The 24,878-nt window shown below is 44.0% G+C and overlaps 1 protein-coding gene across 1 annotated transcript in view; it reads left to right on the top strand.

Annotated features, from left to right (window-relative positions):
• The window catches only part of LOC127452697 (doublecortin domain-containing protein 2-like), a 61,050-nt gene extending 37,906 nt beyond the window's left edge, over nt 1-23,144 (top strand). The window contains exons 8-9 of the mRNA XM_051718313.1: nt 21,633-21,697; nt 22,668-23,144. Coding sequence (XP_051574273.1) covers nt 21,633-21,697; nt 22,668-23,144 — 542 coding nt within the window. The remainder of the gene's footprint in view (nt 1-21,632; nt 21,698-22,667) is intronic.
• The last annotated feature ends 1,734 nt before the right edge of the window (nt 23,145-24,878 follow it).

Below are 24,878 nucleotides of genomic sequence, written 5' to 3'. Positions count from 1 at the left end.
CGACTACCCAAAAGATAGAGACAGGCTAACCCAGTTGTGGCCTCTTTTCCCCTTCTTTTTTTTCCACTCCCTAAAAAAAAGGGTGATTATCCGACTGGGCCACCAGGTCTAGTCGGGGGGAGTCCCTCCCAAGGGGAAGACACCGCAGAGACCACACCTCGCCCAAAGAGAGGGGGGGATATTTAAGTGGAAGAATTCTTCACATGGTCTTTCCAACCATGTGGAGAGTTTTCAAGGTAGATCCTACCCAACAGGGGAGGAGTTACTACAAACATGGAGACTGGGGAAGAGGGGCTCTGCCCAAGGAAGACGCAGTTTGCCAACTGGGAAACGAATAAGTGGAAGATATACATCGCATGGGGTTAGCCTTACAGGGAACCGCCACATGCGGAGCACCTACCCCAGAACAGGGCTCTTAGTTAGCACGTGTACTGGGCCGGCAGCAAGTCTCTCCGAAAACTCGACTGCCACAGGGCTCGGAGGAAGTCAACCAGGGAACAAAGTTTGTGAAAATTACTGGGAATTAATGGTGCATGTCTTCATCTCAAAAGGAGGTGGAAGGCGCTATGTGCAAGCGATACACCCATCCGGCTATCCCGAGCTTATCCACATGTATTGCGTGCCACTACCCGGGACGAAACCGGTTCCACCCGGAGGTTGTAGAACCTCGCAAAGGTGTTGGGTGTTGCCCAGCCTGCTGCTCTGCAAATGTCTGTTAGATAGGCACCCCTGGCCAGGTCCCAGGAGGCCGCTACACCCCCGGTAGAATGGGTTCATAGCCCTACTGGGGGTGGAACGTCCTGGACGTGATATGCCATAGCTATCGTGTCAATGAGCCAATGGGCGATCCTCTGCTTGGAGACAGCGCTTCCTTTCCGCTGTGCACCAAAGCAGACAAAGAGCTTCTCAGAGATTCTAAAGCTCTGCATGCGATCCAAATAGATGCGTAATGCGCGCTCCGGACACAGCGACAACAGGGCTGGGTCTGCCTCCTCCTGGGGCAGCGCTTGCAGGTTCACCACCTGGTCCCTAAAGGGGTGGTGGGAACCTTGGGCACATAGCCCAGTCAGGGTCTCAGGATCACGTGAGAGTAACCTGGACCGAACTCCAGGCATGTTTCGCTGACAGAGAACACTTGCAGGTCACCTACCCTCTTGATGGAAGTGAGTGCAGTCAGGAGGGCAGTCTTCAAGGAGGGTGCCTTATGCTCGGCTGACTGCAAAGGCTCAAAGGGGGCTCTCTGTAGACCCTGAAGAACTACAGAGAGGTCCGATGAGGGAACAAGGCATGGTCTGGAGGGATTCAGCATCCTGGCGCCTCATAGGAACCTGATGATCAGGTCGTGCTTCCCTAAGGACTTACTGTCGACTGCATTGTGGTGTGCTGCTATGGCGGCAATGTACACCTTCAAGGTGGAAGGGGACAGCCTCCCTTCCAACCTCTCCTGCAGGAAGGAAAGCACTGATCCGACTGCGCATCTCTGGGGGTCTTCCCGACGGGAATAACACCACTTAGTGAACAGACGCCACTTAAATGCATACATGCGCCTCGTAGAGGGGGCCCTAGACTGAGTGATCATGTCTACCACCGCAGGTCCCGTCCAGGGGCCAGACATGGAGATTCCAGAGGTCTGGGCGCGGGTGCCAGATGGTGCCCCATCCCTGAGAAAGAAGGTCCTTCCTCAGGGGAATTCGCCAGGGGGGAGCTGTTGTGAGGAGCGTGAGGTCCGAGCACCACGTCTGGGTGGGCCAGTAGGGTGCTACCAGGACAACCTGCTCCTTGTCCTCCCTGACCTTGCACAGGGTCTGTGCAAGCAGGCTCACTGGGGGAAACGCATATTTGCACATGCCAGGGGGCCAGCTGTGTGCTCGGTCAGGGCGTACCAGAGCTGGCAGTGGGGAGTATTCTTGGTAGGTGAAAAGGTGCACCTGTGCCTGTTGAATCGACTCCAAATCAGCTGGAACACCTGAGGGTGGAGTCTCCACTCTCCCCTGAGGGTAACCTGTCATGACAGCGTGTCCGCTGTAGTGTTGAGGTTGCCCGGGATGTGAGTGTCATGCAGCGACTTGAAGTGCTGCTGACTCCAGAGGAGGAGACGGTGGGCGAGTTGTGACATACAATGAGAGTGCCAACCGCCTTGGCGGTTGACATATGCTACCGTTGTCGTGTTGTCTGTCTGAACTAACACGTGCTTGCCCTGGATCAACGGCCGAAACCTCCGCAGGGCGAGCAGAATTGCCAACAACTTGAGGCAGTTGATGTGCCAAAACAGTCGCGGACCCGTCAAGAGGCAGGCGGCTGCATGCCCATTGCAAACAGCACCTAAGCCCGTTTTGGAGGCATCTGTCGTGACCATGACGCGCCTGGAGACCAGTTCTAGATGAACACTTGCCCGTAGAAACGAGAGGTTGGTTCAAGGGCTGAAAAGACCACGCGATGTGTCCCATGGCACCATGCCCATCTCGGGACTCGAGTCTGGAGCCAGTGCTGAAGCGGCATCATATGCATCAACCCGAGCGGGGTGGCCACCGCCTAGGATGCCATATGCCTCAGGAGCCTCTGAAAAAGTTTCAGTGGAACCTCTGTTTTCTGTTTGAACGCCTTCAAACAGGCCAGCACCAACTGGGCACGCTCGTTCGTAAGGCGCGCTGTCAAGGAGACGGAGTCCAACTCCAAACTGAGAAAAGAGATGCTCTGAACCGGGAGGAGCTTGCTCTTTTCCTAGTTGACCCGAAGCCCTAGTCGGCTGAGGTGTGAGAGCACCAGGTCCCTGTGTGCGCACAACATGTCTCGAGAATGAGCTAGGATTAGCCAGTCGTCAAGATAGTTGAGAACGCGAATGCCCACCTCCCTTAACGGGGCAAGGGCAGCCTCTGCGACCTTCGTAAAAACATGAGGAGACAGGGACAGGCCGAAAGGGAGGACTTTGTACCAATATGCCTGACTCTCGGACGCAAACCGCAGGAAGGGTCTGTGTCAAGGAAGGATCGAGATGTGGAAGTACGCATCCTTCAGGTCTACCGCCACGAACCAATCTTGTTGCCGGACGCTCACCAAAATTTGTTTTTGCATCAGCATCTTGAACGGGAGTCTGTGTAAAGCCTAGTTCAGAACTCACAGGTCCAAGATTGGCCGCAACCCACCGCCTTTTTTTGGTACGATGAAGTAGGGGTTGAAAAACCCTTCTTCATCTTGGCTGGAGGGACAGGTTCTATCGCACCCTTCCATAGGAGGGTAGCGATCTCAGTGCAAGGTAGCAGCATTTTTGTCCTTCACCAAGGTGAAGTGGACACCGCTGAACCTGGGCGGATGCCCGGCGTAGTGAATCGTATAGCCGAGTCGGACGGTCTGGACCAGCCCTCGCGACGGATTGGAACGCGCAAGCCATGCATCCAAGTTCCGCGCAAGGGGGACCAAAGGAACAATGTCATTGGACGTACCAGCAGGTGGGGCCTCGCGGCGGAGCGGAGCTCGAGGTGCCACACCACATCGTGGCCGTGCTGAGTCTAAGGACATCGAAGCACTTACCTGGCTCCTTGTGACCAACCCCGGAACAGCCTGGGTCAGGGGAGGAAGAGGCCTGTCCTCGTGACCCGTGGAGACTGTCACATCGGGGTCGGATTTGTGCCACAGCTGGGGCCAAATAGAGTGGTGGACGGTGGTCGTGATGATGGCCGTGCACACCGGATACGTGACCCAGGGAACAAGGAAACCGCTCTTACTGAGCTCTTGAGTACTGCAGCCACTTGGGCATGCAGCGCAATTAAATGCAAAAGGTAACAAAAAGATGGAGATTTACTTTCCAGCTCCAGAGCAACACGTTTTGTTGTCCCTGGGTCGCCTGTCTTAAGTGCGCTTTGAAGCCTTTCACGGGTTCTTGGCGGCCGCGAGACGGGTGGCGTCTGCTTCCTGCGGTGGGCTCCACGCCGGGGCCGGGCCGAAGGGGTGGGCTGCGGCGGGCCGGTGCAGTCACCGCAGCGGGACGCCCTTGGCGATGAATAGACGGGGTGCAGGATCTTGAGCCGCGCCGGGGCAGGACATGCCGGCTAGCATCCGTCTACTGCTCTACCATCGAAAACTGCTGGAAAAAGTCCTCGACGGTGTCGCCTAATAGGCCCACCTGGGAAATGGGGGCAGCAAGGAATCGTGTCTTGTTGGCCTCACCCATCTCGACCAGGTTGAGCCAAAGGTGGTGCTCCTGGACCACTTGTTTGGCCATCATCCGCCCGAGAGACCATGCCTTGCGCCTTGGCGGACTTGCAAGAGAGCCATGGCATGCAGGGCGGAGGCGGTTTGTCCAGTGGCACCGTAGGCCTTGGCCGTCAGAGACGATGTAAACCTACAAGCCTTGGATGGGGGCTTTGGGCACCCGTGCCAGGTGGCGGCGCTCTGTGGGCATAGGTGCACCGTGAGCGCCTTTATCCACTGGGGGATTGCCATATTGCCCTAGTTTGAGGGTAGTGAGGGCGGGGAAGCTGAAAAGATCGGGACCGGGCAGTAAAAAGTGCCTCCTGTGACCTTGTCAGCTCTTCATGCACTTCCGGGAAGAAAGGAAGGGGGGCAGTGCGTGGCTTTTAGCGGAAAGCATGTTGTCATCTCCGCGTCAGCCTGTGACTGGGCAATCGACCCCGAAGGGAGGATCCCAGCTGAGGCTTCCGACTGGACGAGCCCACTCTCCGATGCTGCGCTCGAGAGCTCATCACTTTCGCGGGCTCCAAATAAGAGGTCGAACTCGCCGTGAGCCCGATCGGGGCAGACGAGCGTGCTGGGGAATGGGAGGTTCGCGGGGGGATACCCGGCGGAGGTGGTCCCATTGGGGTGCTAGCCGCACTGGCCTCGTACCCGTGGGTAAAAGGACTGAGGCGGGGACCCTCTGGTGTGGCTTGCTTTCTTACGAAGGCGGGCCGCGACCGCAATGTTGCCATGGACATATACTCGCAATGAGAACATGACCATCCACGAACGCTGTCTCCGCGTGAGCAGTACCCAGACATGAAAGGCAGTGATCGTGACCGTCAGAAGGCAAGAGATAACGAGCGCAACCAGGAATAACACACAATCGGAAAAGCATCTTTAAAAAGACACGTCTTTAAAAAGACATTCCGTGTGTGCCGCTCTTTTAGAGAAATATACTCTTTTAGAGAAATATACTCTTTTATTTCTGCCAAAGCGCCCAGGGGCATTCTCTACAGTGCACCAGTGCAGAGGGGGGAGAAGCCGCTGAAATGCGCCGTCAGATCCAGCAGAGGTGAATGAACAGTAGTATTCAGCTCAGTGAACATGACCGTTCAGCTCCAAAGAGAAAATCTGAATGAGTGGTTGCATACCAGCTCCTTTTATACCCGTATGTCCGGGGGAGTGGCATGCAAATACCACTCGCCAATTTTCATTGGCCTTTTATCAAAGACCAGAGGTGTCTCGAGCTCCCAAGAGCACTAGGGGTTGTCTGTGACAACCCCTAGTGTTGCCTAGTGTCACTACATCGACACAACATCGAGTGAGTGACAGATAGGGAACCAGACTTAAACAATATGCTTGTCAATGATTATAGTTTGATAACTACATGCTTACTGAATTTCTGCGAAGTTTTTTTTTACAACTTCGTTGTCATGAAGATATAACATTGTAAACCCTACAACAACCATAAAAATTATTATTTAAACAACTTTACAGCTCAAATAACCTGAGAAGAACAGAATTCTTTAACAGAAGAATTAATGTAAGGCCTTTTATATAATTACAACATTCACATTTCTGCCTTTAAACAACCAAAAATTGGTACTGTTCACTTCCATTGTAAGTGCCTCACTGTGAACTTTTTTTTTAGAAAAAGTGGGATGGGTTGATATTTTTTTTTATTTTTTTATGGTAATCAACATTATGCCACAAATGCTGTCAATTAAGCTTAAAGGAATAGTTCACCCAAAAATGAAAATTTGCTGATAATTTACTCACCAACAGGCCATCCAAGATGTATCTGAGTTTCTTTCTTCATCAAAACAGAATTTAATACTTTTAGGATTTCATTTTAGGCCTCCTCCTCTAAACAATGCAAGTGAATGTCCTTCATTTTTTGACGGTCCAAAATGCATATTTAGGGTGCATCAAAATAATCCACACGACTCCAGTCAACAAATAAAGTTCTTCTGAACGCAAACGATTAATTATTTTTAGAAACAAAACAATACTTATATACTTTTTAACTACAAATATTCGCTTCTGTACATCTTTGTGACGTGCGCTTATGAGAGGGATGATGTATGCTCATTGGTAAGGTCACGCGTCACATGGAGGAGGAGTCAGGAAGCGCGTCATTGTTTACAAGAGAAACTTGTGCCATTCACAAACCAAAACAGTCCAAAACAATTTCAAAACAATATAAATAAAATAAAAAATAATTTCAAAATAATAATAATAATAATAAAAAAAAAAAACAATGTAAACAATGACGCGCTTCCTGACTCCTCCACGTGACACGTGACCTTAGAATGACTTTTGGACCGTCATAATGCTGGCACCCGTGTACTTGCATTATAAGGACCTTACAGAGCTCTATCTTGTTCTAAAAATCTTCATTTGTGTTCTGTTGAAGAAAGACAGTCATACATATTTGGGATGGCATCAGGATAAGTGGATAATTAGAGAATTTTCATTTTTGGGTGAACTTTTCCTTTAATAACTTCCATGTTATTTTTTCAGGCCTGAAAATATAAAAATTACAATTTCCTGATATTTTTAGGTTTTCCATTTCCATGTGACTCCATGATATAGAATACAGAATACTTGAAATACGACGACATGACAGACATGATATTCAGCGCAAAAGTCATGCAACGCGCAAAGGAAAATATGCAATGCACATTTTAGCGTTGGCCGATTGAATAGCGTTTTTACGTGCTCTAATTTCAAATTTCTGCATGTGTAAACGCAACCTGCTTGCATGATTACTGAACAAATGTATGCAGAAATTGGTTGATTGACAATCGATCAATGAATCATGAACACGATTTAATAATAGCCTGATCTAAATAGACTTATTAATTACTCATGATCTAAACACACGTATTTTTCACATTCAAAACGTAATACGTTCCATTATCATGAATTTAATTCAGTGTTCTACACTTCCCCACCCCAATCAGAGCACAAAGACTGTATTTTAATGTCTAATTTGTTAAATGCGTCACATAAAAAAAAAAAAAAAAAAAAAATTGTGAATGCTTGACAGTCCTACTTTTACCGTTTGTAATGCATTGACGTAAAAGTAATGTCATTACCATTTGACGAATTCTCTAATCTGAGCTGAAAAACACAAAAATGTGGCTGCTTCAGGACATCCTCGAAAATATACTCATCAGCTTCAGTGCCAGACTCATTGTAAAGCCTGGCCTCATGATTAAAGGTGGGAATGTCGAATTTCACAAAGGCTAAGAACAAACCAAAATGAGATTCAATTCAAATTGGCATGAGAAACATACACATACTACTGTTCATCTCTGAACTTAACCCTTGTGCGACCTTCGGGACATTTTTGTCTTTTTCATTTTTGTTTTTTCGATCATTTTGGCTATGTTAATGCCAACAGCATAAATTTTGCCAAAGCTGTGTATTTTTTGGGGAATTTTGATATTTCAACCTTAGTTCCTATAATACATCTAAACTCAGCAAAAAAAGAAACATCCCTTTTTCAGAACACTGTATTTTAAAGATAATTTTGTAAAAATCCAAATAACTTTACAGATCTTTATTGTAAGGGTTTAAACAATGTTTTCCATGCTTGTTCAATGAACCTTAAACAATTAATGAACATGCACCTGTGGAATGGTCATTAAGACACTAACAGCTTACAGACGATAGGCAATTAAGGTCACAGTTATAAAAACTTAGGACACTAAAGAGACCTTTCTACTGACTCTGAAAAACACCAAAAGAAAGATGCCCAGGGTCCCTGCTCATCTGCGTGAACATGCCTTAGGCGTGCTGCTGCATGGAGGCATGAGGCCTGCAGATGTGGCCAGGGCAATAAAGTGCAATGTCCATACTGTGAACACCTAAGGCAGTGCTACAGGGAGACAGGAAGGACAGCTGATCGTCCTCTCAGTGGCAGACCACATGTAACTACACCTGCACAGGATCGGTACATCCAAAAATCACACCTGCAGGACAGGTACAGGATGGCAACAACAACTCCCCGAGTTATACCAGGAATGCACAATCCCTCCATCAGTGCTCAGACTGTCCGCAATAGGCTGAGAGAGGCTGGACTGAGGGCTTGTAGGCCTGTTGTAAGGCAGGTCCTTACCAGACATCACCGGCAACAGTGTCGCCTATGGGCACAAACCCACCTTCGTTGGACCAGACAGGACTGGCAAAAAGTGCTCTTCACTGATGAGTCGCAGTTTTGTCTCACCAGGGGTGATGGTCGGACTCGCGTTTATCGTTGAAGGAATGAGTGTTACACTGAGGCCTGTACTCTGGAGCGAGATCGATTTGGAGGTGTAGGGTCCATCATGGTCTGGGACGGTGTGTCACAGCATCATTGCAGGCAATCTCAACGCTGTGCATTACAGGGAAGACATCCTCCTCCCTCATGTGGTACCCTTCCTGCAGGCTCATCCTGACATGACCCTCCAGCATGACAATGCCACCAGCCATACTGCTCGTTCTGTGCGTGATTTCCTGCAAGACAGGAATGTCAGTGTTCTGCCATGGCCAGCGAAGAGCCCGGATCTCAATCCCATTGAGCACGTCTGGGACCTGTTGGATCGGAGGGTAAGGCTAGGGCCATTCCCCCCAGAAATGTCCGGGAACTTGCAAGTGCCTTGGTGGAAGTGTGGGGTAACATCTCACAGCAAGAACTGGCAAATTTGGTGCAGTCCATGAGAAGTGTCTCGAATCCTGCCTCTGTAGTTCCTCCCGCTCACCACCAGAGGGCTCCATCACCTTAGTATTGTCTCTAACTCTCCGGACTCCATTTCCCATAATCCCCGTACCTGGCACTGATTACCTCCTCACCTGTTGCCTATCTACTCATCTATTTAAGACTCGCTCTCACTCTCTGTTATTGCGAAGTCTTGTTTTGCCCTGGCTGACATTTCTGAGCATTCTCAGAGTTTCCTGAATTACCTGTGTATGATCCTGGACTGTTTTCCCTGTTTTGACCCATTGCTGCCTGTCTACTATTACTGCCTTGTTTACCTGGAGATAACCTGTGATTGTCTGCTGCCTGCCCTGACCTCTTGCCTGTTTATTGACTACCCCTCTGGATTGCCTTTGATATTACTGTTGATAGTACTTGACCCCTGCCTGTCTGTATTACTACGTTTTATGTTATTAAAGCTGCAAATGGATCTCAACCCTGCTAACTCATCATTACAAGGAGGAGATGCACTGCAGTACTTAATGCAGCTGGTGGCCACACCAGATACTGACTGTTACTTTTGACCCACCCTTTGTTCAGGGACACATTATTCCATTTCTGTTAGTCACATGTCTGTGAAACTTGTTCAGTTTTTTTTTTTTTATCCATGCTGAAAATAAAAGCAGTTGAAAGTGAGAGGACATTTCTTTTTTTGCTGAGTTTATAATACACTGTGTATACAAAATAGTTACACTCAGGACCTTAAGGACAAAAATGTCCCCACTGAAACCCACTAAAATTGCAATATTTGATCCCAGTGCCATTAAAGCATAAAATCTTAAATTCTATGATATTATGCTTTCATTCCGGAGCCCTCACTTCTTTTTTTCTTTTCTTTTTTTTTTTTTTTTTGGTTTACATTTTTATCATGATTAGCCTATGGAGCAAATACATGCTTTTTTCCTATTTTCTGTTTGCTGTATTATAGAGCACTGCAGGCCAACTGAATAAAAGATGCAGCTAAAATTGTGTGGGTGTGTTGGTATGGATGTCAGAGTGTGTTTTGTATGTGTGTATTGAGAAATTTGTGTGTATGTGTGTAAAACATTTTTGTCCTCTAAGGTCATGAGAGTGGTTTTTTTTAAATCTGTCACTGCACAAAAAATAATAATGCATCAAAATCAATGTTGTTGCTAATCATTGACATATTTCAGACTGTGATAATAATAATAATAATAAAAAATTTTTTTTAGAATTTAGTATATGGAAAATAATTACTTTTTTTTTCATAAAAAACAACAGTGGCATTATATAAACAAACTGGCATTTAAAGGGTTAAAATCCTGAAAATTAATGAATATTTGGTAGTTATGATCTGGACTGATGCTGGTTAAAAAAATTAACTCATTAAAAGTGGAAAATAATATTAATATATAATATTAAATTATATTAATTAATTTAATTATATAATATTTTTTGACGCAGACATTTTTGTCCCCTAAGGATCTCTGAGTAACTTTTTTAAATTGATTCATACGAGATGGCGAAATCGTAAGACGACTTACGACTTTGCTCACATGACAAGTTAACACTTTTATTCCCATAGAGATAAACTAATCAACAAAGAGATTTTCGCATCGATACGATGCATCACATTTTAGATTGCCTCCTATCCAACACTTTATTTTAAGACAGGAAATTTGTTTACTCATTCCATTGAACAGTGATTTTCATGGTTAGGTTTAGGTTTGTGTTAGGCGTTAAACTTAAGAAAAGTAGTAATACCATTGTTAGTTGTTTGATTGTTTTTCTCTCTGGGAGTAAATGTCATTAGTTTTTCTATGAGCCAACTTGTAAAAACATTTTTGTGATTTTGCCGACTCGTACTATTATTATGACTTGTCATTTGACCGGGTTGAAAGCCCTTTATTTGTAAAATTTCACAGGGCCTCGTGTCAACAAGGTGTGTCGCAGTGGAAGGCAGCTGTTCCGTTATGAGTGACAGTTTTACGGCTCTGTCTGTTTATGACGACATAGCAGAGCACAGTCTGTGATTAAAAGCATGCTCGTTAATCTGACTATCAGCATGCTAAAAGCTGCTTTTATAAGCAAACAACAAGATTTAATATTTCCCCCCGGCTCTGTAAAAAGAAGGTGATGCTGCCAAAGCGAATTAGCCAATCAGTACGTCTTCCTCATGCTTCCCAGCAGTCTTCACTTATGAGGGAAAATCAAATGCTGAGACTGTACAGAAACACGTCTGAGCAGACAGGACTGTCAGTAAGAGAGCCGCGTCGCTGAAGACAAGCATGCGATCTGGCTGTCATAAGGCTATGTCTCTTGTCACTTCCTCACAAATTGTTGTAACAACACTACATCCTTATCCTGCATGCCACATGTCCCCCGTTTTTATGATCCTTTGAAAGAGGCTTATTGGATTAGGAGAAAGAAATAATATTCTGTTGCTATAGTCTGCAGACCCATGAGGTGCAAAAAAAATAAAAAAAAAAATTCTAAATGTTTGGCTGCTTTTAAGGGGAATTTGCTTGTCTTTGAAAGGATGATTTATGTCCAACATATTTTTTCCTGCTTTTGATTTGCACTGTTTTATTTCTGTTAAACTGCATCAAACCATTTTTACCCTTAGGAAAAAACAGATTAAGCTTGGTTGTTATATTCTTCTGAAAATGTAATGTGGTTCTTGCCAGTGCAAAAGTCACCACCACATTGCTTGGGTTTTGTAGTTGCTTGCCAGGGTATGCTCTGCAGTTGATAAGTTGTTTTGAGTGTTTTTTAGCATGTTGCTATGTGGTTGCTAGGGTGTTCTGGGTGGTTGCTAGGGCATCGTTCTTTTGACCCAATACTGCGTTCCATTTGTCTCGGAAGTCGGAGCTCAGGACTCGGATCGACATCATATCCGTTAAAAAAATCAAGAAATCCGAGTTGGATGCGTTCCATTACACACAAAGCTACAAGTCAGAAAAAAAGATGGACGCCTCCAGGAAAGTAATTGTTGCACTAGCTCTTTTGGAGTACAGAGAGCTACAAAATAAGTATGCCCTTCACCTAAGGGACCTCGAGGAAGATGACAGAATGCGGAGGAGGTATATTAATGTTTCCACGTATTTGATTGTATCAAAACATGTTAACCAAGTTTTAATCGAACCAGCGGTGTAAGGCAATGCCCTATGGAAGTACAAACGTATATATTTGCAATATAAATGTTCCTAACGGGATTTATGTGTAAACGGTTTTACGGTTTGTAACGTTAGGCAGTGTTGTTGTAGCAACATTGACCATTGTTCTTGTAGCAGCAGCGACCATTGTTGTTGTTAGCAGCAGCGACCTAGCCAATTAGCTGTACCAGTATATAAACAACACATTACGTGGTAATTCACGCATAACAGGATCGTAGCAACATGCCTGTAGGCAATGGTAATACAGTATTGTGTATACGACTTAATAAATTGGACACAAAAAAAGACAAAAGTACTAAAAAAACCTTTAAACCCACAGCATACTACAGTCGATGCTCTTCGCAGCCATCTTGCTTTCTGAACTCGGGGTCCTCTTAGTTCGTCCGACTTTCCGAGTAGGAATTCTGACATCGGGGGGCGTTCCATTTGTCAGTTCCGTTCTCAGACAAATGGAACGCACCATAAGTGAAAAGAGCCCACCCCAAGCCTCAATGACATTTCACAAAAACAATAACTTGAATACACCTCTACTATGATGAAAATGTTTTTTTTTAGTTTCTGAGTTCAAAGTCATTTAGATATTTTTAAACTCAAAAATGTTTAAGTGGTGTAGCCGTCTGGAGACAGTAAAAAATGTAATAAAAATAAAAGTCTTATTAAAAGATGAATTCTTAAAAAAAAGGGAAAAAAGCAAAAAAGAAATGTTGGCATAGTTTGGAATAGTCTTTATTTATTGTTTTTATTTATTTATTGTAATAATCATAAGCAGTGAAACTTTTTGTTTTATGATATTATTTATATTATAACTGAAAGCTTATTTACACCAAATGGTGGTGTAACCAACTTGTAACCATTCTGTTGTCATGTGACAACAGAGGTTAGATACTTTATGTGATTTAGATTCTAATGACGGTTCAGCTGCACATTGTCTGTACAGCAGGAGTTGCACTTACTGCCCCCTGCTGACTGGGACTCATAAATGTGGTACTTCAAGCTTGAATTGCTCAACCCATTCTCATAGAATGAACATTACTAAAACATTTTTGCAAACTGACTTTTGTGTGACCTTTGCGTGCCGTGTTGTTTTTCGCCTCAGTTTCCTTGTGAAATTAATACTAGAGGTGCTAACAGTGCATCTGTCAGGTAAGTCGCGACAGACGCAATGACTCAGATAATTTCTCTCTCTCTTTCCTTCTGTCTCTCAAACACACACACACGCATCCTTGTTTCTTCAATGACTTGTTAGAAACAGCACACGCTGTAATTTCTAGCACTAAAGTGATGTTTTCGATTTAGTAAGGGAGGCTTGTGTGCATCTTTTGAACTAGAAATGGCAGATTCTGATCCGTGGCGTAAGAAAGTTGTTCCATGCACAAGTATGTGTTTTTTTGTGACAGTCCTTAGTTTTTCCTCATTTTTTTATTTACTTGTTTGTTGAACTGCTGTATATTAGCAATATAACACTCACAGCCATGCTGATGTAGGGCCATACAGCAATCTTTCCCATGTGATATTAGTGAAATATATACATATATACTGTATATATGAGAAACCAACAAAGATTGCACTTCTACAATCTTTGCACACAAAAATTAAATAAGCACTAAAAGGTCAAATAGAGGTCAAATCTAAATTCTTTAAAAACTTGCACAACAATGTTGAAATTAAACAACCCTTATGCAATGCTACTTTTGCTGCTAAATATTAATGTAATAAAAGTGAATCAGTAATAATATTGTAATTAAAGAAACATTTCATATTTAACAGTTATATTATATTTAATATTTAATATACACCCATAGAAGCTCAAGTTTACAGCAGCTTCACATTTTAAAACTAACATTTCACATCACTTGAGATTAAGCTGCTTCTGTCATACATATATAGTGCATTATCAGTGTTTATGAACGTCATTGGTTGCTTCTAAAAGCAGCACAAGCTCTGTTCTCTTTTGCATAAGCACAAACTCATTTAATGCTTTTGATGCCAGGTGGAGGCATACTAATCCCATTTGCACATTTTATTACCATATTCCCATATTTCTTTGACTTAATCACTGTGATGGTGTAATTTGATGTCCATTGGATTTATTGCATATCATGTTATCTAAAAATGGAAGTACCTTTTCAAAAACAGTGATGTAAAGCAGACATCATTGGTAAGACAAGACCCATAATAGCAGTGCAACTCTGAACGTTCCAGTCCTGAGACAAGATTACTGTACGTCTTGTGCAAAGTGTACTTTGGTTTGTTACATTATGTAGATGAACATTCAGAACACTATACAGAATCTTGGGAGGTTTTTATTTAAATAATCCATAAATACCCCATCTAGTACCATGCAAACAACAGGACTTGTTCTTCTGCAGCCCACGGGAGTTAAAAAGATTGGCCAAGCGCCTAGCAACCAGTGACTGCCTTAACAGCTTCACAGGTCTACGATTCACATCACCACTTGAGTTCGTAAGACCTTTGTGTAAAATTGGCTGATAAGTATCTTTCAAACACAGATCACACTTCATACTGTAACTCCCACTTTCAATACATTTTTATTTTCTTGTTCATGTTTTATGTGCTTAGTAAGTCTTTAATTCTAGAAAGGAGCAGAATAAATTGCAAGACAGGACTGTATTTTTTGAACTTCCTGATTAGTGGTTCTTTAATCCAACCCTAAATTGACTTCACCTTGAACCGCTTAACATACTCAAACGTCAAACTTTGTTTTGTAGATAAACACAACCAAACAATGTTTTTCATTTCGGTTCGTTCTGAGCAAAAACAGTATTTTTTCGTTCTGGTTCAGAAGTTCCGCAGCCTCCTTTCCAAATGTTAACTGGTTAGAACAAAATAAAAGAATGGTTAATAATGTTCTTTTTAAAATGAGAGTACTCTGAGCTAAGGGTGGGTGAAATACCAGTTGCAGTGTTGCCAGATCTCGCAAGAGAAACAAGCAATGTGCTCTGGAAAACAAGCCCAAAACAAGCCACTTACCTCACCAAAATTAGCGAAAATAAGCAATTTTGTTTCCTGTGTGGTGGATTTATTGGCATAGAAATCATAACAAGCATACAGATAATTATAAGTTACTGTAAGTATAATTTTAATTACAGATCTGCTTCTCAGTCAAAACACGGCAGCATAAAATCTGTATTAATGCATCATATCTAACAACAATTCAATGAAGACTCGGAAACTAATTTACTTTTCACCCTTAGTAATGTTTTCCTTGCATCTGGATTAGCCGTACATGTACAGTATATGTAGTAATTATAAACAGTATAGTTGTTAAAAAGGTCTTCATTCACAGAATGTGACATCCACAAGGGGCATTTAGGCAAAGAAATGTGTGATGCAGAAGTTTCCTTTATGATCAAAGAACATGTTTAATTTTTTCAAGCAACATGAAGTGGTGTGATTCCAAAAATGTACTGTGATAAACCCTTTGGCCTTTCGTTTAATGAAAAATTATAAGAATGAAATTAACCGGTTATAACCGGTTACCAGCATTTAAAAATAATGTTTTCACTCCAGAACATTTGAAAATCACTTTGTTCCCATTTTCAGACAAAAAATGTTTTGGACAAACTTTGTTTGTTTTTGGTTTTCGTTCCTTGAACCATTTTTAGTCCCTGCACAAATCAGACATCCTTACCCTTAACTAACGTCTAAACCGAACCACTCGTGACCAAAAACAAAATGTGAAATGAACAGCACATTTTCTGAAGCAACCATGTCATCTTGTGTCGCTTCTGTGACACTTTTATCTCACGTGTCAACTTGCACACTTGACTGGGCTTGAACCGCAGTCTTCAGATTCTAAAGTCCACACTATCAGGTGAGCTACCACGCTAGCTAATCATGGTAGATTAGTGTATAAATGTGTCTGTTATACAGTACAAGCATTAAACATTTATTGTTTTTCAAATGATACTTTATAGTAAAAATGTTTCAATGTCATAACATAGCAGTGTGTGAGTAATATTGTGAATCAGCCGTTGTACTTGTGATGCGTATGAAAGTGAATAAAACACAGAGTTGTTGTAACGTCTCTAGTGTTAATTTCACCAGGAAACACCTTCATGTTTTTATGATTCCTAGTCAGCAGGGGGTAGTAATCGCAACTCCTGCTGTACAGACAATGTGCAGCTGTACAGGCCAACAAACCATTACTGACAGCAGACAACACGCATTCTTCCATTGAAACAGCTGGACAGAGCGCAACTCGGCCTGTCCCTGTCTCCTCGCATCTTTACGAAGATCGCAGAGGCTGCCCTTGCCCCGTTAAGGGAGGTAGGCATTCGCATTCTCAACTATCTCGACGACTGGCTAATCTTAGCTCACTCTCGAGATGTGTTATGCGCACACAGGGACCTGGTGCTCTCACACCTCAGCCGACTAGGGCTTCGGGTCAACTGGGAAAAGAGCAAGCTCCTCCTGGTTCAGAGCATCTCTTTTCTCGGTTTGGAGTTGGACTCAGTCTCCTTGACGGCGCACCTTACGAACGAGCGCGCCCAGTCGGTGCTGGCCTGTTTGAAGGCGTTCAAACAGAAAACAGCGGTTCCACTGAAATTTTTTCAGAGGCTCCTGGGGCATATGGCATCCTCGGCGGTGGCCACCCCACTCGGGTTGATTCATATGAGGCTGCTTCAGCACTGGCTCCAGACTCGAGTCCCGAGACGGGCATGGCGCCACGGGACACACCGCATGGCCATTACGTCGGTCTGTCACCGTCTTTTCAGCCCTTGGACCGACCTCTCGTTTCTACGAGCAGGTGTTCCCCTAGAACTGGTCTCCAGGCGCGTCGTGGTCACGACAGACGCCTCCAAAACTGGCTGGGGCGCTGTTGGCAACGGGCATGCAGCCGCCGGCCTCTGCACATCAACTGCCTCGAGTTACTGGCAATTCTGCTCGCCCTGCGGAGGTTCCGGCCGTTGATCCAGGGCAAGCACTTGCTAGTTCGGACAGACAGCACGACAGCGGTAGCATATGTCAACCGCCAAGGCGGTCTGCGCTCCCACTATATGTCACAACTCGCCCGCCATCTCCTCCAACGGAGTCAGCAGCACCAAGTCGCTGCAAGCCACTCACATCCCGGGCAACCTCAACACTTTGGCGGACGTGCCGTCACAACAGGTTACCCTCAAGGGAGAGTGGAGATTCCACCTTCAGGCGGTCCAGCTGATTTGGAGTCGATTCGACAGGCACAGGTGCACCTGTTCGCCTCCCAAGAATCCTCCCCAATGCCCGCTCTGGTACGCTCTGACCGAGGTCTTCCTCGGCATAGACGCGCTGGCACACAGCTGGTCCCCTGGCATTCGCAAATATGCGTTTTCCCCCAGTGAGCCTGCTCGCACAGACCCTATGCAAGGTCAGGGAGGACGAGGAGAAGGTCGTCCTGGTAAGCACCCTACTGGCCCACCCAGACTTGGTGCTCGGACCTCACGCTCCTCGCGACAGCTCCCCCCGGGCAAATTCCCCTGAGGAAGGACCTTCTTTCTCAGGGAAGGGGCACCATCCGGCACCCACGCCCAGACCTCTGGAATCTCCATGTCTGGCCCCTGGACAGGACGCGGAAGATCTAAGCTGTCAACCACCTGCGATGGTGGACACGTTCACTCAGGCTAGGGCTCCCCCTACGAGGCACCTGTATGCCTTTAAGTGGCGTCTGTTCGCTAAGTGGTGTTCTTCCCGTCGGGAAGACCCCCAGAGATGCGCAGTCAGATCAGTGCTTTCCTTCCTGCAAGAGAGGTTGGAAGGGAGGCTGTCCCCTTCCACCTTGAAGGTGTACGTTGCTGCCATAGCAGCACACCACGACGCAGTCGACGGTAAGTCCTTAGGGAAGCATGATCTGATCATCAGGTTCCTAAGAGGCGCCAGGAGGCTGAATACCTCCAGGCCGCACCTCATTCCCTCATCGGACCTCTGTAGTTTTTCAGGGTCTACAGAGAGCCCCCTTTGAGCTTTGCAGTCAGCCGAGCTTAAGGCACTCTCCTTGAAGACTGCCCTCCTGACTGCGCTCACTTCCATCAAGAGGGTAGGTGACCTGCAAGCGTTCTCTGTCAGCGAAACGTGCCTGGAGTTCGGTCCAGGCTATTCTCACGTGATCCTGAGACCCCGACTGGACTATGTGCCCAAGGTTCCCACCACCCCTTTTAGGGACCAGGTGGTGAATCTGCAAGTGCTGCCCCAGGAGGAGACAGACCCAGCCCTGTCGTTGCTGTGTCCGGTGCGCGCTTTACGCATCTATTTGGATCGCACGCAGAGCTTTAGAATCTCTGAGCAGCTCTTTGTCTGCTTTGGTGCACAGCGGAAAGGAAGCGCTGTCTCCAAGCAGAGGATCACCCACTGGCTCATTGACGCCATAACTATGGCATATCTCGCCCAAAACATGCCGCCCCCGGTAGGGCTACGAGCCCATTCTACCCGTGGTGTAGCGGCTTCCTGGGCCCTGGCCAGAGGTGCCTCTCTAACAGACATTTGCAGAGCAGCGGGCTGGGCAACACCCAACACCTTTGCAAGGTTCTACAACCTCCGGGTGGAACCGGTTTCGTCCCAGGTAGTGGCACGCAACACAAGCGGATAAGCCCGGGATAGCCGGCCGGGTGTATCGCTTGCACATAGCGCCTTCCACCTCCTTTTGAGCTGAAGACATGCGCTGTTAATTCCCAGTAGTGTTCACAAAAGTTGTTCCCTGGTTGACTTCCTCCGAGCCCTGTGGCAGTCGAGTTTTCGGAGAGACTCGCTGCCGGCCCAGTACACGCGCTAACTAAGAGCCCGGTTCTGGGGTAGGTGCTCCGCATGTGGCGGTTCCCTGTAAGGCTAACCCCATGCGATCTATATCTTCCGCTAATTCATTTCCCTGCTGGCAAACTGTGTCTTCCTTGGGCAGAGCCCCTCTGCCCCAGTCTCCATGTTGTAGTAACTCCTCCCCCATTGGGCAGGATCTACCTTGAAGGCTCTCCACATGGTTGGAAAGACCATGTGATGTATTCTTCCACTTAAATATCCCCCCCCTCTCTTGGGGCGAGGTGTGGTCTCCGCGGTGTCCTCCCCTTGGGAGGGACACCCCCCGACTAGACCTGGCGGCCCAGTCGGATAATCCCCCTTCTTTTTTAGGGAGTGGAAAAAGAGAAGGGGAAAGAGGCCACGACTGGGTTAAGCCTGTCTCTATCTCTGGGTAGTCGACTTGTCCCCAAAAAAGGCCGTTCGACACTCATAACTGTGTTGGGGAGGTTACGTGTCGACCTGGTGTGCTGGCTATGAGGCACACAGCAAGTCTGCCCACCACACACCGCCAGTTCACGTAACACAGTTCGGCCTTGTGGCGTTTTGTATAGGGACCCCTAGTGTCACTACATCGACACCAACGTCGAGTGAGTGACAGATAGGGAACGTCATGGTTACTGGTGTAACCTCCGTTCCTTGATGGAGGGAACGAGACATTGGTCCCTCCTGCCACAACGCTGAACTACCCGCTGAAATGGCCAGACCTTATATCGGCTCCTCAGCGTAAAACCTGAATGAGTGGTTGCATACCAGCTCCTTTAATACCCGAATGCCTGGGGGAGTGGCATGCAAATACCACTCACCAATTTTCATTGGCCTTTTATCAAAGACCAGAGGTGTCTCGGGCTCCCAAGAGTGACCCCTAGTGTCACTACATCGACACCAACGTCTCGTTCCCTCCATCAGGGAACGGAGGTTACACCAGTAACCATGACGTTATCAATACTTTTGGTCCATTTTCTTAAAGAGAAACACTGTATATTTTAAAATGCATATATATGATATAAGTACATTTTGTACACATGTAGGAGTACACATACTGTATTTTGGCCTAGTTAAAAGACATGGACTAAAAGCCACAAAACTCTATTTATTTATTTTTCCTGCAAACTGTTCTTTCCTTTTAGAAAATGCTAATCTAGTTTTCTTTTACAACTGGTGTATGGAGTGCAAGTCATTTACATGAAAAGCAGCATTCAAATTGTGCTTAACAGGTAATGATTCTGGCACACCAACATCCAACAGCAGTGGTGTTGGAAATTTAGGCTTACAAACAGGCGGTAAAACTCTAGTCATTCATGTCAGGCTTTATGACATCGTACCGTATCCCCTCTCCCAGCCAACTAGTTTTAATGAAGGCAGGTTTTAAATTGTTATATTTAATTTGATTTAGCATTTTTATGAGATAAGTCCTTCTCTCAATCACATTTAAATGTTTATTGTTACATTAGCTGTCCTGCTTACAGTCAGGGTTTTGGACTACAGTTAATAAATGAGAGTGATTTCCATAAAATATTCAAAGAAGCCCATTATTGCTATGGCGGCACATCTCCACTGCTAAACTTCAATCCGTTTTGCATTTGAAATGCATTAAATGCCTGGGTAAAATGCTATAATCTGCACGCCGATATTTTTATAGCCGCTATTGGGGAAAATGTGAACTTATATTAGGCACATTAATTCTGCTGTTTAATTATTTAGAGTGTATTGATTTCTCACACATTGTTTGGATTTATAACTCATTAAGTATTAAAACACTCATTTAATTGTCTTGTTTACTAGAGAGTACAATGGTATGAATGTAAATCTTAAAAAATAATTACACAGTGCCGTTGAAAGTTAATGGTCATTTTAATAGCTCCACTTTAATTACTGGCATTATTATGCATGTATTTCGTGAGAGAGCACCTTCGCATGCTATTTTATTTTTAGATAAGTGTGACAGTCTATTTCCATATATGCATGTTTTATATATTTGTATACCTGTCATTTCAAACACTAGTTCTGTCATGATGGTCATATTGATGTCTTCATCTCTGATTTCATCAAAGAGGATTTTATATTTTCTTTTTGGCTTTTTTTTATTTTTTATGTTAATAATACTATAGTTAGGCATTAAATATAAGGAGAACAGATAGAAAAAATAATTGGAAAATTCAGCCACATCAAACTCATGTCACCCACATGTACACCATCACTTAATGTATTAGAGGTTATGTGCCACCTGTAGTGAAATATCTGAATAATCAACATTTGGCCTTTCTGATAAACAGAAGTGTCACTGCTGTGTCACTGGACGTATTCTATTTTTGAATTAGTGAATTGTGTGTAAATATTGTGTACAATAGGTGTTGAATTCAGGTTGTTTGTATATCTCTTTTTCGCTATCATTTCATTAAATTATCATTATCATTTATCATTATCATTAAATTGCATTATTTATTTTGCCATTATTAGTCAACCACTAAATGCTAACCACTATGCCATTATTATTATTATTATTAGTAGTAGTAGTAGTAGTAGTAGTATTTTAAAGAATTATATGTAACTTAACTGATCACAGAAGGATCAGAATTCAGAAACAGACTAAAATAAATCACTGAATACAAGTAAATAAATAAATAAACAAATGATTAAAATCAGATGACATGTCTGATTACAGCCTTATACAGACCTTTATTCCAGAATTGTCCAAAACTAACTGTGGACTTTGTAGTATCTTGTAGTTTTAATCTTTACCAATGGGTGGCGCTGCTGTTTCATTTTTTCCCATGTGTGTTTTCCTGCAGATGTAGAGGACAGGGGTGCAGAGGATGACAAGTCTTCACCAGAGGAGGGCTCTGCAGTCAAGCAGGTTAGGACCACTAACTTGATCACAATTTGTAACACCCTCACAAGTCATAAACTCATTCCCATATATGATGCAATTATGGGTTTTTATGTAGTTTTCAGGGTTAATATTTGCAAAATGAAGTAACTGTATTCAGCCCCCATTACGTTTTCAAGCACCTGTATTCAGAATACAGTTAATATTTTTATAATGTCCTCAAAATATGGCAGAAAGAAAACAATTCTTGTAAATCAAGTGATAAACTTTATTGTTTTTCTGAAGTTTTTCTGAACATCACAGATACGAGCTGCACTCACTCTCTCTTCCCCAGATGAGCAGCAGCGCGTGACTGCATCGTTACCAGGGTTTCATGCCAAATTTGACTCATTTCAAAACACACCGTGGGTTAAAATTTTAGAATCGCGGGTTGCGTTTTTGGACCGCAGTCACCAAAAGGTTTGATGTCAGGCACTAAAGAATGAAAATACAACATATTATTCATGTACAATGATTGCTGGATTGAATATCTGGCAACTGCATGGCACACCGTTGTGGTAACAATATTCAGCACACAATATTCAGCATGCTGTCAGCTGTGCACCAATACAGCCGACAATTTTTTTTTTACACAAATATAACATTTGTGCGCATTATACGTTGTTTCCCGCGATTGTTGCTATGTAAATACATTTAAAGACGGGGTAAAGACAGACGGCTCTTGATAGCATTTGGTGAGTCACATACACATCAGAAGCTCACAGAATGAAGAACTGTTGAGAAATAATTTGAGAAATAATTGTTGAGAAATTTTAATGTCCAAAGAACCAACTAGCCAATTTAAGAACCCCATACAGTTAAAAAATGCTTATGATAAGAAGAGGGTTGTTTGCTTAACCTAAGGTGCTAAAATTATAATAGCTACTAATTTTTTTTTTTTTTTTGAAAACCTAATAAATGACTTATATGATGCTTATTTGTTATGTTATCTTAAAAGGTGGCAGAAGAAGCCAGTCCAGACCCTGATCAAGAGGATAACTCTCAAGAACAGACTGACATAGACAGCTCATCCAAAACAGAAACCGTAAAAGAGCCGGCTGATCCAGACCAAACCACTGAGGAATCACAGTGTAACGGAGAAGAAGAGAAGAAACCAGAGGATGAGAACACAGGAGAGGATGAGAAAAAAGAGATGGAAGAGGAAGAATATGAAGAAAAAGATGGAGAGATAAAAGAGGAGGGAGAGACATCAGAACTAGAGGCAAATAATACTAATGGAGTAAAGAAGGAAGAGGAAACAAAAGCTAATGGGGAGGAGACACAGAATGAAGAAGAGACTGCAGAAGAATCTGAGCAGAAAGAGCAGCAAGTGGAAGGAGAAGAGGAGGGAATTGAGGACAAACCAGTGAATGAGGGAAATCAGACAGAAGAGAGTCCAGATCAGAGTGAGGAAGTATCAGCAAATACCGAATGAGAGGACTAGGAAACTAACACTGTCCTAACCAGACATAATAAAGTTTACAGCGACAAGCAGTTTGTCGACAATGAACGCGAAACTGCTGCGTGACGTGACACGATCACAGCGAATCAGAAGATAGTTGATGCTCTGCACAGTTATGTGGAGCAGGATTTTCGCCCAATGAGATTTCACAGTGGGTGGGGCTATCTAGCGTGACGCTGTGGAAATAGAAACCAAGTGATCTACAAAATGTTGCAGCTGCTTAAGACAAAAACTCAGATTTACATGGTGAAATGCAGAAGCTTTTATCAGATGTTGCTTTATCTTGTCTTTTATCTAGGATACTGTGTTTAGATGAAAGACTAATTGCTTTGAGTACTACTAATTTATTCATATTAATAACTCATTTCATTCAGATAATAATGTCAATACATTTTATAATGAAATATCTATTCTCCATATTGTACTAAAACAAACTCCAGTACTATTATCTGCTTAAGCTAGTATGAAATTATTTAATGTTAAAATAAGATGTTTATTTTAGATAAATGTATAGATGTCTATGTTAAGCCTCTTCTTGTAATGTCTCTGTTGAATATGAGATGTGATATCAAATTCATTATCACCATGGTTGTATTCGTATCATTCTAACATTTAACTAACTAGAATAACCTCAAATCAAATCACTTTATTGTCACTCAACCATGTACATAAGTGCAACAGTGGGTGAAAGTCTTGGGTGCAGTTCCAAGCAACATAGCAGTCATGACAGTGATAAGACATATACCAATTTACAATAAACATCAGATTTACACAACACAATTTACATATCTAATATACACATATTTACACACAATACAATATACAAATAATAATATACAATGTACAGTAGACAATACACACAATATAGAATACACAGTATACAATAAAAATAGTATTTATAAAATATACAGTAGTTTGTATTGTACTGTATTGACATTCAGGCTGTCGGTTGATAGTCAGTTGCCAGTGTGTTGTTAAGAGAGAATATAATTTATGACAGTCCAATGTAAGATGAATAAAGTGCAGTGCTGATGTATATTGATCGTGAGAGATCAAGAGTTTAACCACTGGAGATTGCTTGGGGGAAGAAGCTGTCATGAAGTCGGCTGGTGCGGGTCCTGATGCTGCGATACCACCTGCCTGATGGTAGTAGTGAGAGCAGCCCATGGCTCGGGTTGCTGGAGTCTCTGATGATCCTCCGAGCTTTTTTCACACACTGCCTGGAATATATGTCCTGGAGGGAGGGAAGCTCACCTCCGATGATGTGTCTGGCAGTTCGCACCACCCTTTGCAGGGCTTTGCATTTGAGGGCAGTGCTGTTGCCGTACCAGGCAGTGATGCAGCCAGTCAGGATGCTCTCTACAGTGCTGGTGTAGAACCGTGTGAGGATGTGGTGGTTCATTCCAAACTTCCTCAACCGTCTCAGGAAGAAGAGGCGCTGGTGAGCCTTCATCAAAATGGCCTCAGTGTGGACGGACCATGTGAGTTCCTCTGTGATGTGGACACCGAGGAACTTGAAGCTGCTGACTCTCTCCACCGGTGCTCCATTGATGGTGATGGGGCTGTGTTCTCTGTCTTTTCTCCTGAAGTCCACCACAAGCTCCTCGTTCTTGCTGACGTTGAGGGAGAGGTTGTGCTCCTGACACCAGCGTGTCAGAGTGTGCACCTCCTCTCGTTAGGCTGTTTCATCATTGTCAGTGATCAGAC

This window comes from Myxocyprinus asiaticus, chromosome 15 (assembly GCF_019703515.2).
Source record: "Myxocyprinus asiaticus isolate MX2 ecotype Aquarium Trade chromosome 15, UBuf_Myxa_2, whole genome shotgun sequence".
Taxonomy (NCBI): domain Eukaryota; kingdom Metazoa; phylum Chordata; class Actinopteri; order Cypriniformes; family Catostomidae; genus Myxocyprinus; species Myxocyprinus asiaticus.
Note: the sequence above shows the minus strand (reverse complement) of the source record. Positions and strands in the feature narration are given on the sequence as shown.